General features: G+C 37.8%; 1 protein-coding gene across 1 annotated transcript in view; it reads right to left on the reverse strand.

Annotated features, from left to right (window-relative positions):
• The window catches only part of LOC117304788 (transient receptor potential cation channel subfamily A member 1-like), a 45,457-nt gene that overhangs the window by 23,653 nt on the left and 4,879 nt on the right, over positions 1-16,925 (reverse strand). Inside the window, exons 2-9 of the mRNA XM_033789397.1 lie at positions 13,698-13,854; positions 12,365-12,540; positions 11,545-11,652; positions 11,013-11,121; positions 3,955-4,100; positions 2,490-2,623; positions 1,146-1,194; positions 179-385 (exon numbers count right to left, since the gene is read on the reverse strand). Of these exons, the coding sequence (XP_033645288.1) occupies positions 179-385; positions 1,146-1,194; positions 2,490-2,623; positions 3,955-4,100; positions 11,013-11,121; positions 11,545-11,652; positions 12,365-12,540; positions 13,698-13,854 (1,086 nt within the window). The remainder of the gene's footprint in view (positions 1-178; positions 386-1,145; positions 1,195-2,489; positions 2,624-3,954; positions 4,101-11,012; positions 11,122-11,544; positions 11,653-12,364; positions 12,541-13,697; positions 13,855-16,925) is intronic.

Below are 16,925 nucleotides of genomic sequence, written 5' to 3' on the forward strand. Positions count from 1 at the left end.
CTGTGCGCGCGCTCAGCAGAACTACGTAAACAATGGAAGTTTACCTGGTAAGTCTGCTGCCACCTAGAGTTCCAAAGTCTCCCATTGGGTGGATATAGCCGCGCAGTGTCTTGTTAACATGCCTTTTGTTACTAATGTCTACTTCTTTTTATCTTTCTTTGTATTCTTAAAGACGTACCTTTTCACTTGCCACCAATCCATATGCCTTGAGGTTCTTTCCACTTTGCACAGCCAGATGAAGAATATTCCTATTAGAGCAATCTAGAAGGTTACAGTCGGCACCGTACTTGCCGATTAACAGCTTGGCAGTATTGATACTACCCCGGGAAACAGCGCGGAGAAGCGGGCTGCAACCTGTCTTATCCACGCTGTCAACGTCGGCTCCCTGCATATAATTGAAACATTTCAAAATTGATGACTGATATCTTGTAACTTTCATTGAAAAACTTCATCGTTTATATCTTTCGTCATCTTTGTTACGTTCCCTGAGCAATTATGTATTCAAAGTATTTCCTGATGTACTCAAAATAATGATGTATTCGAGATATAGGTGTAGGCCCACCACCCATCTCGACAACTGTTTCTCGCAAGGCGTAAGATTGGGCATATTTGGTACTTAAAACCGGTATTCTCACTTGGTGTGTCCCAAAATATGCACAAAATAACAAATCTGTGAAATTGGGTCATCGAAGTTACAACAGAAGAATGAAAGAAAGGCTTCGGCCTTTTAATATTACAGCGGGAAAAAAACATCCTTCTCAAAAAATATAGGCTACTTTTTTTACTTCGAAGGGAGCCGTTTCTCATCAACAGCTCTCCGTTGCTCGTTACCAACACGTTTTTATGCTAACAAGTATTTTGGAATAGTTACCAATATAGGGTTCAGTGCCTTGATGCTCTACCCTGTCTGGCAACCATGCCCAGTGAGAGGGAGGCGAACACCCACATATCATGAATCAATTTCAAGAGACTCCTCACTCAGTTTGAGAGACGTGACATAAGCCATCGTGTATTTGATCTCGACCGTAAGTCGGAGTATGATGATATCGATTTTTCAACTTTCATGCAGTTCAAGAAACTGCTCCCATTGCTTCAAACAACTTGAGAAAGGAATCGAATCGCCGACTTTTGCCGATTGCTCTTACCTTTTCAATTAGGAAATCAGCAACGTCAACATGATCAAACATGGCCGCCCTGCGGATGATAAACAAAACATCGCTTTACTTATTTCTGCATAATAAAATCAACATCCATGCTCTGTGACGAATGGTTATGCTGTTTTTGAGGGGACGTCTTTACATATGTTTATGATGTATTTGAACTTGGCCAATCATAACCATACTTGCCAGTTTTAAATAACATTATTTTGGTCAAAAACTAGCTTTTTCTATACTCAGCCTACTAAAGAAGTGGGCTTTCCGATTCCCGTCTTCATTCGGCAATCATCTGTTTTTGGAATCACTATGGACTGTGCATGTTTTACGTGTATTTTAATATCTTTTGGAGTAAATTGCTTTGTAATTAAATGAGAGGAAAACAAAACATGCTCATTGCGCACGGTCACAAAATGGTTTATCTACATTAGAGTCTTAATTTTAGTTTGACCTTACACCGATGTTTGTTGGCACTGTATACTCAGTACAAAATGGTTTATCTACATTAGAGTCTTAATTTTAGTTTGACCTTACACCGATGTTTGTTGGCACTGTATACTCAGTACAAAATGGTTTATCTACATTAGAGTCTTAATTTTAGTTTGACCTTACACCGATGTTTGTTGGCACTGTATACTCAGTACAAAATGGTTTATCTACATTAGAGTCTTAATTTTAGTTTGACCTTACACCGATGTTTGTTGGCACTGTATACTCAGTACAAAATGGTTTATCTACATTAGAGTCTTAATTTTAGTTTGACCTTACACCGATGTTTGTTGGCACTGTATACTCAGTACAAAATGGTTTATCTACATTAGAGTCTTAATTTTAGTTTGACCTTACACCGATGTTTGTTGGCACTGTATACTCAGTACAAAATGGTTTATCTACATTAGAGTCTTAATTTTAGTTTGACCTTACACCGATGTTTGTTGGCACTGTATACTCAGTACAAAATGGTTTATCTACATTAGAGTCTTAATTTTAGTTTTACCTTACACCGATGTTTGTTGGCACTGTATACTCAGTACAAAATGGTTTATCTACATTAGAGTCTTAATTTTAGTTTGACCTTACACCGATGTTTGTTGGCACTGTATACTCAGTACTTTCTCGAGTTAAGTGAAAACAATTCACATGACAGGCTTAATACAATAGAGTAACCGTCCAACCAAATTATTTGAGACATCGTAATTTATTCGGGTCATCATAATTAATTGCATCATAATTAATTGGTTGCCCAAATTACGCAACAGGCCCGTGCCCTTTTCCCATGTCCCTTCATCGATCGCCATGACGGAATGCTGCTGTCATGGTTAATAACACACTTACCTGTGTAATGGCGTCATTAGTTCTACGTCACAGTTACTGAGTGTTGTATCACTGGCCGGTGGACTAAGAAGAAGTTTAACCAACGGGAGCGATCCTTGAGAGGCGGCGAGATGAAGGGGAGTCGAATCATCTTCCTATTGTGGATATACAAAAGAGAAATGCAACAGTTATTTTTGACAAACAAAAATTATACTGCCCACTGTAATGTAATGTTATTTTTGCTTTACTACGTAGTAAATGTAATTGTCAACATTTTTCATGGAAGTATGAAAATAAATGTGTAAATATTTAAGCATGCAATTTTAATACCAAATTTAAATAATAATTGATGAAAATTAACATGGTTATGACATATTTTTACCAAAAGGGTGGTGTTTTACTCAAAAATATCTGACTTGTTGTAACTTCTGCCATGACCACATGATAAATCGGATCCGTGCTGAAACAAGTAGTGTGCAATCATTGCTAATATAGGATCTACACGCACAGCAATTGTTATCAAAATCGGAAAACATGAGATAAAAGGTGCGTTGGTATGACATGGAATGACCCACATGCATTGCTTCTATGATCTTGACTTGAGTTACGTCACTGATTCTACTCGAGTCACATTGACACGGTTTGTGTCAAACCCGTTTCAAACGTCGCGCTCTTGCCGTGTCCAATCCAAATAATCCGATTTTGTCAGAGATTCGACAGGACATAAAAGGAGCACGACGTTTGAAACCACTTTTTCGAGGCTCTATAACTCGACAGGCCCCCGGCCGTGCTATACATCAAAGTTCTGCAGAAGCACGCCTTGGCTTCATATGTCGCGCTTCAGAAGTGTCGAATCGAATGAAATTCCTATCTGGGGATTGCAAATTCAGAAAACACTTGAGGAATGAAATCCAAACAATTACATACCCTTTTTATTGGAGGAATGAAATTCAAACAAACGCACACAAGTGTAAATACGCCTGAAACCGGTGGGCCTCCTACTGTCCCTCTTTTGTTTATACTTTTTTTGCAACAGCTCCCATTGGTTTCGTACATATTTTCCAACTTTGGACCTTTCCTGAACCGTGGACCCTGTTGTTCTCTTTTGTCATCGTTCCCGGTTTGAATGTGTGTACCTACTCACTCACACACAAACACGACAGGAGTACGACGTTTGAAACCATTTGGCAAATCAGCACGATCGAGGGATTGTCTTTGTAATCTTGTTTGAACAGCCTATATTTTCTCCGTTTATTTCATCTCCTGTTTTAATTTTTATTTATTTTTACAGTTTTTAAATGTGTACATGTTCAAATGTTGTTATTCAGCCTCTGGCCGCAAATACATTTTTAATTGTGAATAAACCATTTCAAATTAAATTTAAGTTCAACATTCCGTGCACTGCCGCGCTATTGCCGAGTTCAAATTATTTGAATTGGACACGGCATGAGCACGACATTTGAAACGGGGCCCGGGCCTTACGTACCTGCAATACATCTATAGGTGATCCAAACTCGATGCAGACACGTACAGCCTCCTCGCTACCACTATTTACGGCAGAATGCAGTGCAGTGTTGTTTTCTTTATCTTTCATCTTCAGTACAATATCCCTGGTATAACCAGCAGCTTCAGCTGAATTAAAGACACAACAGACATTCAAATTATAGTAGAATTGCATCCGGAGAGATAACAAAAACAATTATGTCATAGGTTTTCCCTATCTCAATGTGTTGTACTCTTAAAAGAGAACTATTTTAGGGGTTGACGAAGAATTGACTAGAGTGGGATTCGAACCAACTACCTCCGGATTAACGTGCCGGCGCTCTACCAACTGAGCTATGTAGCACTATGTTGGCGACGTCCCTATTTTGTCAATATCTTTGTGCATGTTTGGGGTGCCTGTGTTGCTTTGGATTGGGGTGGGTGATAATAGTGTCCACAATGGTGTTAAAGGAACACGTTGCACTTTGGGGCGTACAAAGCGTTTGCTATCAAAATTAACATGGTCGGAATTGTTTTTCTTCAAAATTAGAACATACTAATTCGTACAAATGTCCCTCAAAATTGTGTGGTTTTGTTCCTACTTCGTGAACTAACACGTTCACTATTTCGTAGAACCAAACAATTGACTCCACAAAGGTCGTTAATAATTGTACGATATTTGCTTGTCTCTCTAGCACAGCTTTTGTTTTTGTTTCACATATTAAAGACACTGGACACTATTGGTAATTGTCAAAGACCAGTATTCTCACTCGGTGTATCTCAACTACGCACAAAATAACAAACCTGTGAAATGTTGAGCTCAATTGGTCGTCGAAGTTGTCTGCTTTCAGATGCTTGATTTCGAGACCTCAAAGTCTAATTTTGAGGTCACGAAATCAAATTCAAATATATTTTAGTGGAAAAACTCTTTCTTTCTCAAAAAATACGTTACTTCAGAGGGAGCTGTTTCTAACGATGTTTTATACTATCAACAACTCTCCATTGCTTGTTATCAAGAAAGTGTTTATGCTAACAATTATTTTGAATAGTTACCAATAGTGTCCAGTGCCTTTAAGTGAAATTTTCGCAGTCATGGCTTGTTATAGATATGTCCATCACTACAATAATTGTTTGTTTTTTTGTAGAAAGAAATAGCACAAACAATGACCAAACATGTCTACTTTATATAAGCCATCATTAGTTAATGCTAGGATAACTTAATGAACTTTTAGCATCATTAATGCAAGAAGTGGGAAGTGTGTCAACTTCGTCTATTATTCATAACCAAATCACATCCGTGGGGATCGATATTGCAAACTAAACATTTTTATTCTAACTTCACATTTTGTGTTTGCTCTTCTTTGCTAGTGAGTGATCTGTGTTTACACACTGCGCTGTAAACCAAACACATCCATTAGTACGTAAAACGAAGGGAGGTCATTTAACACTTGGTAAAAACATAGCAGAGTATATATTTTAATTGTTATCTCAGATTTACGTCGGGTCACTTGTTATACTCAATCAGTATAGTGAGAGTGCGATCAAATTCGATCATTATTAAATTCTGTCATTTTATTATTTTAAAGAGACGATTGATACAGTGATCAGAAGAAATGAATTGAAGGTTTTACAATCTGCTTCCATTTTTAAAATATATTAAATCGTGGCGGTATCCGTATAGTTCGAACTACCTCTAGCTACAAGGCAGTCTCGCTCGGTGGTCTACATGGCAATCTCGCTGGTCTAATTGTTAAGACATTTGCTCTAGAATTGCTAACAGTGCTAACATATATCTGTATCTTTGTCCTGATGCAAATTTAGGATCACTATATTCCATATTCTTTTGTTTGTTTGTTTGTTTGTTTGTTTGTTGGGTTGTTTGTTTGTCTGTTTGGTTGTTTGTTTGTTTGTTTGTTTGTTGGGTTGGTTGTTTGTTTTTTTGTTTGTTTGTTTGTTTGTTTTTTGTCTCCAAATATCACAATAAATAATCATAAAACATACAAGAAAAAAGAACAACGAGTGATAAGAGGAGGGCACCAGGAACAAGCCTGGGCTTATACAGAGCCTGGACCCTTTATAATATAAATTAATTGCTTTTACTTTATAACAACAGCAATGTTGATTGATAAAATAAAAGTACAGTGAAAGGTATAATGCATACAGCCAAAAAATAGCACAAAACAATGTTGTTTGTAATTAAACTGTTTTTAACAATTTGTTTGCTATGCAGCCTTAAATACATATTGACAGTTGTCAACAAAAAGGAAAATTAACAATACCCGACCACGGCCATATTTCATCGAACTTCTTAAAAGCACAAAATAAAGTATGAAACGACTGTGCTTACCACTTATTACAGGTTACCAGCCCCCCCCCAAAATGTCATATTTATTGTTGTACGGTTGGCTACCTGCTAATTTGTGTTTAATAGTCACAACTGCATCATTTTCTGCTAAGCAGCTGTAGGAGATTGGGCTCTGAATCAAACCGAAAAGTCTATCTTGGATGAGGTCATCTTACTGATTTGCTAAGCAACGTAAAGCCATGACAACCATTACATTGATTTAGTAAACCTTGATATTATAATAGGTTAAAAGCACGACTCTCTTAGAAGCGAACGCAATAAAATGTGTGGTAATAAATTACGGTTTGTGACTGAAGGTCTTATACTCTGCTCTGTTCTGGGAGGAGGTGAAGTGCTTTTTTAACGAAGGGGAGCGATTCAATAATCTATCATTGACAAGGGAACGAATTAATGCACTAAACCTATTACAACACAGGTTTTGTCCAGGACGGGTAGGAAATTAGTCAAGGGATTCAGTCAGAGATTGATTTTAAACATCAAACAAGAAGGCGTGTAGTAAACGCGGCAATTGTACCATTAGTAATAATATTACGACAAAATGAGGTTTTCCTTGTGTTTGCATTCGTCTCCGGTGTCCATGGTAATAAAGAAAGTCCTTCGATTTTCTGAGTGAAGAATGAGTTTCAACAGGATATTAAAAAACTACAGGCTGCTGATCTACGGAAGCAGTTTATGACACGTAAATATATTTCGTTGACATGGGCGTAACCAATCTAACGGTTATATTGCAGCCGAACCTTAATTATCTTGGAGAAATTTAAACAATGCCGAAAAGCATCCGAAAATTTATGAGATTAAAGGCACTGTACACCTTTGGTAATTGTCAAAGACCAGTATTCCCACTTGGTGTATCCCTTGGAAATTGGACTCGGTTGGTCATCGAAGCTGCGAGAAAATGCTGGCAGAAAAAACTCCCTTGTTGCACAAGTTTGTGTGCTTTCAGATGCATAAATGAGGTTCCAGACCTGAAATATTTTAATATTTTAGTAAGAAATTACCTGTTTCTCAAAAAAACGTTACTTCAGAGGGAGTTGTTTATCACAATGTTTAAACACAGCTCGCAATGCTCGTTGTACCGAGTAAGTTTTTTATGCTGACAATTATTTTAAGAAAGTACCAAATAGTGTCCAGCGCCTTTTAGGATATGTTTTATTAAATTGGGACGATATTTTGTGATAAATAGAAAATCTCACCAATGCCTAAAAGGTTTAGTATTTAAAGGGGTCCCTCTGTTTCATCATTGTAGGAAGGCGCTAAATTCAGGAAGATGGGGGCGGGGTTTGTAGGAGGGGGCTAGGTGAAGTCATGCAGTGTTTTTTAAGGTTGGTTTCAAAAACAGTTCTGCATTCTTCTTGTTTACTCTTTCTCTCTCACACTCTCTCTTTCTCTTTAATTCTTTTCACATTTTGGTTTAGGCTGCGCATTTTCAGCTTGGCGTTAACAATTTATGTTTTGCATGGCATTTCGTAATATTTTTCAGTTAAGTTTCTGGTAATGGCTGTCAAAACACGACTCGTCTACATCCAATGCATGAAACCAGAGAGTTGGAAGGAAAGTGCCATTGAGTACATTGTTTTTTTATTGCCTAAAAATTGGTAACTGAAATCCGAAGATGGTCACACTGTACTGCCTTGGCAATAACATGTTTTTAAAAATGCAGCTTAAAGGCAGTGGGCACTATTGGTAATTGTCAAAGACAAGTCTTCACAGTTGGTGTATCTCAACATATGCATAAAATAACTAACCTGTGAAAATTGAAGCTCAATCGGTCATCGAAGTTGCGAGATAATAATGAAAGAAAAAAACACCCTTGTCACACGAAGTTGTGTGCGTTTAGATGGTTGATTTCGAGACCTCAAGTTCTAGAGGTCTCGAAATCAAATTCGTGGAAAATTACTTCTTTCTCGAAAACTATGGCACTTCAGAGGGAGCCGTTTCTCACATTGTTTTACACCATCAACCTCTCCCCATTACTCGTTACCAAGAAATATGTTATGCTAATAATTATTTTGAGTAATTACCAATAGTGTCCACTGCCTTTAATTTTCAATCCGGGATAAAAGTATTAGTTTTGTTGAACAATATTAGTACCATTTTGTTATGAAACCTAAATATTTCACATTTAATTGTAGATTTAACACCATTGGAGGTGGGTACTTTTTGTAACGCAAAAATACAATGTCCACAGATTTACATTAAACTTACATCGTTTGAAGATAATGATAGTAGAAAGCATACCTAAAAATATTAGTTGCTGAGGTGCTGTAGTTTTTTGAGAGAGAGAGATGAGTAAAACAATGTCATCGAAATACGTTTTTACATGCTAAAATAATTTGAGACGAAAATAATTTTCATGACTTTGTTTTACGGATTTCTCAAAAACTGCAGCACCTCAACAAGTAATATTCTTTCTGCAATCATAATGTTCAAACTGTGTAAGTTTAAAGAAAATTACAAAAAGTACCCATACCTTTTAAGTAACAGACACTGTACAATCATTGGACCCAATAACGCATTGCCTTGACATTGATTGTTTTAGTTTAATTTCAACGCATTAAGCATTTTTTGATGGAGTGTTCGGAGTGTTTACATTGTTTGGCAGCCTGGAAACCAAATCGCTGCTAAGCAATCAAATTTATACATTGATTTATAGATGAGTGACAGTGAAAAGCAGAACTCAATCAGTTAGCTCGGACGACCTATTCTCAGTTCTTTCTAAATTGGTTATTCATAATATGGGATATACTCGCGCCATACTTCAAAGCTGATTAAAAGTTCCCCACTTCTTGACAATGTCGGATACTGGTGATTGATGGTGAAGAAATAGACAACAAGTTGAGGTCACTGTATTTAAACCAAAATCGTAAAATTTACGGTCCTATACCTGGCACCCTAGCTGCCTGGTGAAGCACCGTAAGTTTTTCTGTTCAAGTTTTGTAAATTTTGCCTTGAAGAGGTAGTTTGCAAAACTTCCACAGTAAAATTTACGGTGCTTTACCCTGACAGCTAGGGTAGGGTGCCGGGTAAAGCACCGTCAAGTTTACGGGGTGTTTGTTTAGTGTAAATCAGTGTTATAAAAATTCTCTGGTCAGAACTGAGACAGATTATGGGTTCAAGTGGGCCTTACCCATTACTGGGTAAGCTTGACCCGGAACGCGGTTAAATATTTGACGTCAGTTTGATCCGGATTCTGCGTCAGTTTGATCCGGATTCTGCGTCAGTTTGATCCGGATTCTGCGTCAGTTTGATCCGGATTCTGCGTCAGTTTGATCCGGATTCTGCATCAGTTTGATCCGGATTCTGCGTCAGTTTGATCCGGATTCTGCGTCAGTTTGATCCGGATTCTGCGTCAGTTTGATCCGGATTATGCGTCAGTTTGACCCAATTGTGGGTTTTGACCCAGCTTCCGGGTCATACTGACCCAGCTTCCGGGTCATACTGACCCAGCTTCCGGGTCATACTGACCCAGCTTCCGGTTTGACCCATAAATCAGCCAGGCACGATAGGATCCGAAAGATTTTCGAGCGCATATGAATGCAATTACTATTGCTCGCAGGGCGGATGAAACAAAAGGCTTGCGTTTACAATTAAATTAAAACCTTACATTAGGGTTAAATACACTATTTTGTTGTGGGGAGGGGGGGTCAAGTATTTCCAAACAGTCTTTAGTTTGCAAAGTACACAGCATTTACCAGCCATTCGGCAGATGTCTGGGCAATATATCAGTCTTTGCGTTGTACTTACTATTGAGAGAAAAGCAACAGAATTGTAATATGTTTATGAATATAATAAGCACGGCATGATGACGCAGTATCAAATGCTTTCTCAAAAACAAAACAATAACAGTTTAATTAATTTGTTTAAAGTTTTCGACATGTGCTTTTATGGTCTAACACTCGAGAAATGTGTACGAGGGATCACTATTAACAATAAACTCAAGCAAGCATCACCATCGACCCATACCCCACGCATCACAAAGAACTCATTATCGTAAATGTAAGGCTTATTAATTGAACAAAAATCTACCTTCGGCTTAATGGCCAACCGGCCATCAGAAAACCACCAAGAGTGCATTATAGAGAGTGCAGTAACTGCAATGCTTTCTATTGTATATTATTAGCGTAATTTAGTTGACGGGGGGAAACCTGTAGCGTGGTTCATGTAAGAATCAATACCATTAATGGCTCTTCTTCTTAAGAACCAATCAACTCACTAAAACTCATGGGATAGTGGCATCATAGTTACAATTGAACAAAATTGTAAGATAGCACAACAAAAATTGAATTAAATTTTGCCCATAGCCATTTTGACTTGTGGTTCACTCATTGCTATGTATTATAGTGGTCGACATGTCGACAACACCCAACGTAAATATATCTCACAGATTGTTCTTTTCTGGCATCATTAATTTGGTAAGTTCGTCGCGTTGAACATGTGTGTCATTAAAATGGAAAATCTCTATTGAAGTGACATTTGTCAAGCTAAAAAGTTTGTTTGTTGGGGTGGGTTTTTTTTCTTCCTTTGTATTATCTGGTGTGCTGGTAAAGAGTGCTTGGAGGACTTATTTAGCATGCTTGCAATGTATCCCTGGTTCCCGTTGCATTGGTAATTGCGGTGTCTCTAGCTATGGTTAGAACCAGAACAAACTCAATCCAAACTATCTGTGTATACGTCATAGTGACGTGTATCTTTCTTACCTTGGTCTAAGAGTAGCTGCAGAACTTTCCTGGATGCGTGTGTGGCTGCACAGTGAATGACGTAGACGCCATTGTTGTCTCTGATGCAAAGACGCGCTTTGAATTTCAACTATAGTATTCACGAAATCAAAAGAATAGAAGGTTAATCTTCAACAAATTGTCAAAGTGTAGTATTGAATGCCTATAAATAAAATAGAAATTCTGTAATGTATTCAATGCAAATTTATTTTTCATGTTGATGTTTCAAACATACAGTTGAAACAAATAACAATGAGTATGAAGAGATGGATGCCACATAATTCTACAACAAAATGTAAAGAAAATATAGAGGGTAAATAACATGATAGCCAACATTTCCCTGTATTAATGAATCGAGAAAAACGAAATTAATGTTTAAACGAAAACGAAGTTGAATGCATTGATAGCTGAAAATTTGAATGGATTTAGGGAAATGCTTGAATTTGAAAGCGTGTTAACTAAATTGAATGAATATTTGCTGAAGTTGGCTTAGATAACCGATAAATAAACTTACCAGAATTTGAGCTGCCTCTAATGAATCAGAGAGAGCGCAATAGTGGAGTGGTGTCTGACCATATTCACCTGGTAAATTAACGTCGATTTTGTCATGGCTGCAAATGGCCTTCAAAAATTAAAACATAAAGATTTGTGTAAGTATTGCTTTATGAATTAACATCAGAAAGTGGCATGTCACAAAATAGTAAAGTGTTGTAGAGAGATTGTGGGTTCGAGCCCGTGCCAATCGGAACACCTCGAATGAATTCAGACATGGTCCCAAACAAGCAGAGATGACTGACATAAAAGTGGACCATATACATAACTGGTTAGCGCAGGTGGTACGACCACTCCTACAGCATTGGAGAAGAGGCGGGTTTGAGTCCGTTATGTATTTTGTACTCCGTTCGCTACGAATCCTCAGAGTGTGCGTCAGTCTTGCCCAATACCCAAGGTCTCTTCCGCAATGTCCCCTTATTAAGCCCGGTTTACCCCTTCCATGCGAATGCAAATGCGAGAAGAATTTTGACGTCGCAAATGTGCAACTGTGCTCAACTCCTGCAAAACACACGCTGCGAAAACAGCCATGTGACGTCATAATTTGCTTCGCACTCACGGGAAGTATGAACCAGGGTTTATTACAGACCTTTATTATGCTGCCTCCATCTTGGTCATGTTCCTCATCGTATTGGATTACAATAATGAATGCTAATAACCATTTTGCAAATTGGAACCAGGCTATTTTGTTATTCCAGCCTCGGTTTGGTAACATTGATATCAATGGAAGAAAATCAAGATGGCTGCACCATGACAAAGATCTAGTGGCCACCCCGACCTACCTCAACCATATCTGGTAGATTCAACTGGCAAGCCAAGTGTAATGGTGTCATCTTATGGTTGTTGAGTTCACTGAGGTCTGCACCGGCATAGACGAGGCAATGAAGGGCATCAGACGAGTTACCTCTCACTGCCCAGTGAAGTGGGGTGTCCCCGCTACTATCTTGAGCCTTAAAGTCTGGCAGAATATTATGAAGACAAAAATTAATCATACTATAAATTACTTTTGTCCGACTTGTATAAATAAAAGGCGTGACGTTCATACCAAGTCCAAGGTGACTAAAGACACTATAAATGCAAGTATCACTTTTTGTGCTTAGTAAACTTTCAATTAACATTATTAACTTATTTTAAAGAATGTTGCAACTGACTGTTAAGTAACTTTTTAAATACTGCTTGCGGAGACCATGTTTCACACGTTTTATGGGTATGTTTTTTAAACAAAGTTTAGCACGTAAATTTGACAAAACGGTGTTATGAAGAAGGGATTGCCCTTACAAACTGAATTTGGAGTTGTTTATGCAGTCGTATCAATGTATCAAATGGACGGGAAAACGCAACATGATAGCACATTCGGAGACAATCTCAACGGATGTTTCGGTTTTATTTTATAAACTAAAGTTCGATCCACTTGACTATGTACAATACCTTGAGGAATTCAGTAATGAAACACGGAAGTAATTACGGATGATATTAACACAATGGCATTCTTTATTATTATCGTTTATTTAATGTTTACTCTAAAATAACTTGCGATGAAACTGGTTTCCACAGCAATGGTGTTTAGACGAAGGAATTCTCGTCTGATCTTCAAGAGTTCCGGGCATGACTCCCGTCTCTATTTGACCTATGTACATTTCGGTTTGGAATTTTGTCTGGTTAATTTGGCAAAGGTATCATAAACGATGCAAAGTGTTCAAACTCAGCTGTTTATGTCCTGATGTTGTTTCACAGATTGATTCTTATGAAGTGCTCCAAGGTCAAATTCATTTTTGTGACGCACTTATTTTCCAATATAGATAGAGTCGTTAATGAAAGCCGAGTGAAAGGCTTTTTGAAACACAATATCATCCTCTACCCTCGCAGGTGCCCATTGATACGCCTGGGTCAGGACAAATAATATTAGTAAAGTATCTTGCTCAAGGGCACAAACTATCATGACCGGGGTTCGTACCCACACTCTGATGACTTAACCACAAGAACTTGAATTCGATTCCCTGACCCACTCGCCCATGACTCCCTTAAAATCCCTTAAACCTAATCTTCTTAAGAATCACAAAATTGTACTGATTGAAGTTTCTACACATTTAAAATATATAAATGGGGTCTGCTTACCTGCACCACAAATTAAGGCGTGCTCAAGAAGATCTTTTCTCCCTTTCATTGCAAGATAATGAGCCACACTAGCCCCCTTCTTATCAGTTTCATGGACACTATCTGAGACGGCACGTACTGTATCTATAAAGTCATCCAACGAGTAGCCCGCCAGTTCCTATACACAATGGAAAATTAAAAACAAATTATACAAACTTATTGAAATATTAAACTACTGTGTTTCAATGTATTGAAATCATTTGTGTAATTTGGTTTTCTGGGTATTTTATATTCGACGGGTTGGTTGTCACAATGGTCGATACAGAACTTATCCCGAACACAGTTCAAAAGAAATTGATTTCGATAAATCACAATCCATAAAATCAATGACGTAGCTAATGGGGGGGGATACGGGGGCGCGTGCACCTCCTTACTGCCCGTGTCCGGTTGCCCCCTCCCCCCATGTAAAAGTTTGACATACTTGATATTGAAGGTGACCAGAACAAGTCTAAACATTTCTCTCAGCGATTCATCAAAGCCTCATGTCACAGCCATGGGCTGTCTTGTCTTCATTTTTCGCAAAGCTGAACTAAAAGACAGAAGGGTTTGAGTGTATTTTATGGAATATGCTAAAAAAAACATCGCTAATTGTGATGAAGGAACATAAGTCTCTTTTATAAGATTGTTGAATTTATTGACTTTGTTCTATAATTGTTCGTCCACGTCGTCCATCTCCTTCATTGGTTTGATTAACAGGTTCATGTTTCACTAAAATCCAAGAAGCGAGCATTTTGCCACAAGAAGACCAATTCTACTCAAGAGACCAGCATGATTGTGTTTTTTTTTATTTTTATATTGGTGATACAATCAAATGACCAGCAGCATAAGCTGACGGGTCAAAGTACACTTAAACAAGCAACAATCATGTTTAAAAGGCATTAACGTGTAAAATGTACACAATTTAAAAACATTACATACAAAACTACATTAGAGCAATTATGGAATGAAAAATTACAAAACTCAATGGTTCAATGGCAAAAGGCAAGAACAGTGAAAATACCGTCAATCACAAGAAAAATAGGAGGGATTTTAAGCAAGCAAGTCAAGAACCCAGTGAGGATCGTTACTCAAACTACCTAAAGTTAGTACTGAGTTCTATTAGGGTTGAATAAAGTCAACACCCATTGCCTTCAGTTCTCTGCCGTGAAAACTCTGAACTCGAAGCTGTAGACTCAACTGGAAAAAGCTACTATTTTCAATGCCAATAAATGATTATCTCAAAACAAATACCGCTTTATACGTTAGACCTAGACGCCATGCCTGATATTTAAATTTCGGATTCTGAGGTTTGAAGTATGATATTAAGTCTTCTTCATAATATCAAATGAATCAGACATTATTTCAGGTTCTATTTTAAGTCATGTGCTAATCTCTCTGTGATCCAGTAAGTTGTTTCAGCAAAGCCTATAATGGTGGGGGGGGGGGGCTTCACTTGCTGAAAATCAGCAAATATTGTTCCCATAAATAAATCTGGTAAAAACTTATACCAATTTCTCTTTTTCTCAGACATAAAAGGTTTTTGAAAGTGTTCTTTCTGATCAGATTTTGTTTCACGTACGACCTGCACTTTCTGAGCAACAGACAGCACGTTATAGGGAGTATTCCACAAAGCCTTAAAATTACAGATGGCTGTAATGCCATTGGTAATACAGAAAGATAAATCATCGGGTGTTTGTTTACACTGATTTCTCGAAAGGCTTTGATCGAGAAATTGTGATTACCTGATGCATAAACGAAAAATAATATTTAAAAGAATCTTGTAATTATTAGTTTATGATTAATGGTCTTTTTAAAGGTTCCCAAAATGTCATTAAATGGAAAGGATTTAGCCGAAAGGAACTATAGGGTGAAATATCCCTTTAAAGTGGTGAATCCTCACTTGGGAGTATCCAAACGTATTTATGTTATTAACAAATTAAGGAATATATATATATTTTTTTAAACACCCTAGTTGTTTAGAATTGGGGGCTTTCAGTCGCTGAAAAAGGCTTCTCATATTCAAAATTGTTTGTGAAAAGTTAATACGATGGTCGTGCAACGAACTCTCAAATTTGCGTCGAATGAAATGAATCTGTATGATGAAGTCGCCACGGACAACTTACAACTGGGATCGAGACCTCCACCATCCCTATTTAGAATCGGCGAGAGAAAGCGACGCAGGGCATGAGTACCAAGGTCGCAAGCGATCGCACAACGATCACGAATTCACAAACTATTATGCAAAACCCGTCCCGCATCACACCATTGGATAAAGGTTGTTTGTTTATAATGGCGTCGGTGGAACAAATCGATGTTGCTGTTGCTATTTGACGTTGCTTTCGTCGAAGTTTTTTTGCAATGAGCGAGAAGCATCCGATCAAGAAAGCCTTGAATTTGGCTTTTCCATTTGTCTTTTCAGACAAAGTCGGGAGGCTAAGAAGTCGAATTATCTTAATCCTCAAAATGTTTAACCGAGCTTGTTCGCACACTTAACTTTTTGTTCGTTAAATAAAGATAGAAAATGTGCACAGCAGTATAATTTAAGAAAGAAAAAAAAACAGTTTGGAAACCATTTATGTAGCAGTTACCTTAATGATGTTGATTTGTTAATTAACAAACGCTGTGTCTGTGACAAATAAAAAGTGATTGAGTTTGTCGAATACAAGACCTGCAAATAGTTACTCAATATTTATCTGTTTTTCATTTGGTGTCTTTATATCCCCATGGTTGTTGCTGTGCACAATTTAACCAACTCCTTCTCAGAAGATTACCCATACAAAAATGCACAGAATGCACTACGAGAGCATCTTGATATATCAACATGTCGTGTAAGCGGCCCGAGCCTCTGCTAGAGCTTCGCGATGCCCACTTGTTTACGTTCTGGTTATTGTTGATGAATGACGTTTTCCTTATCACGAAAACAAAACATGAGAAAACTACAAATCGCTCAAAAAGATTTTGCTCAACACAGATAAATCATACAGCCGTGTATGGAACGCCAAAGAGGCATTTAATCATCGGTGATGGTCGTTTGCAACCGGTGATCAAATTTGTCATCGGTGGTGGTCCTATGCGATCGGTGATCAACTTTAGCAATCGGGGATAAAACACGATCGGTGGTCCATTTTAGCGATCGGTCATGCATATTCATGATCGGTGATGGTATAAGCGATCGGTCATGCATATTCATGACCGGTGATGGCTTTTTGC

This window comes from Asterias rubens, chromosome 21, assembly GCF_902459465.1.
Source record: "Asterias rubens chromosome 21, eAstRub1.3, whole genome shotgun sequence".
Classification (NCBI taxonomy): Eukaryota; Metazoa; Echinodermata; class Asteroidea; order Forcipulatida; family Asteriidae; genus Asterias; species Asterias rubens.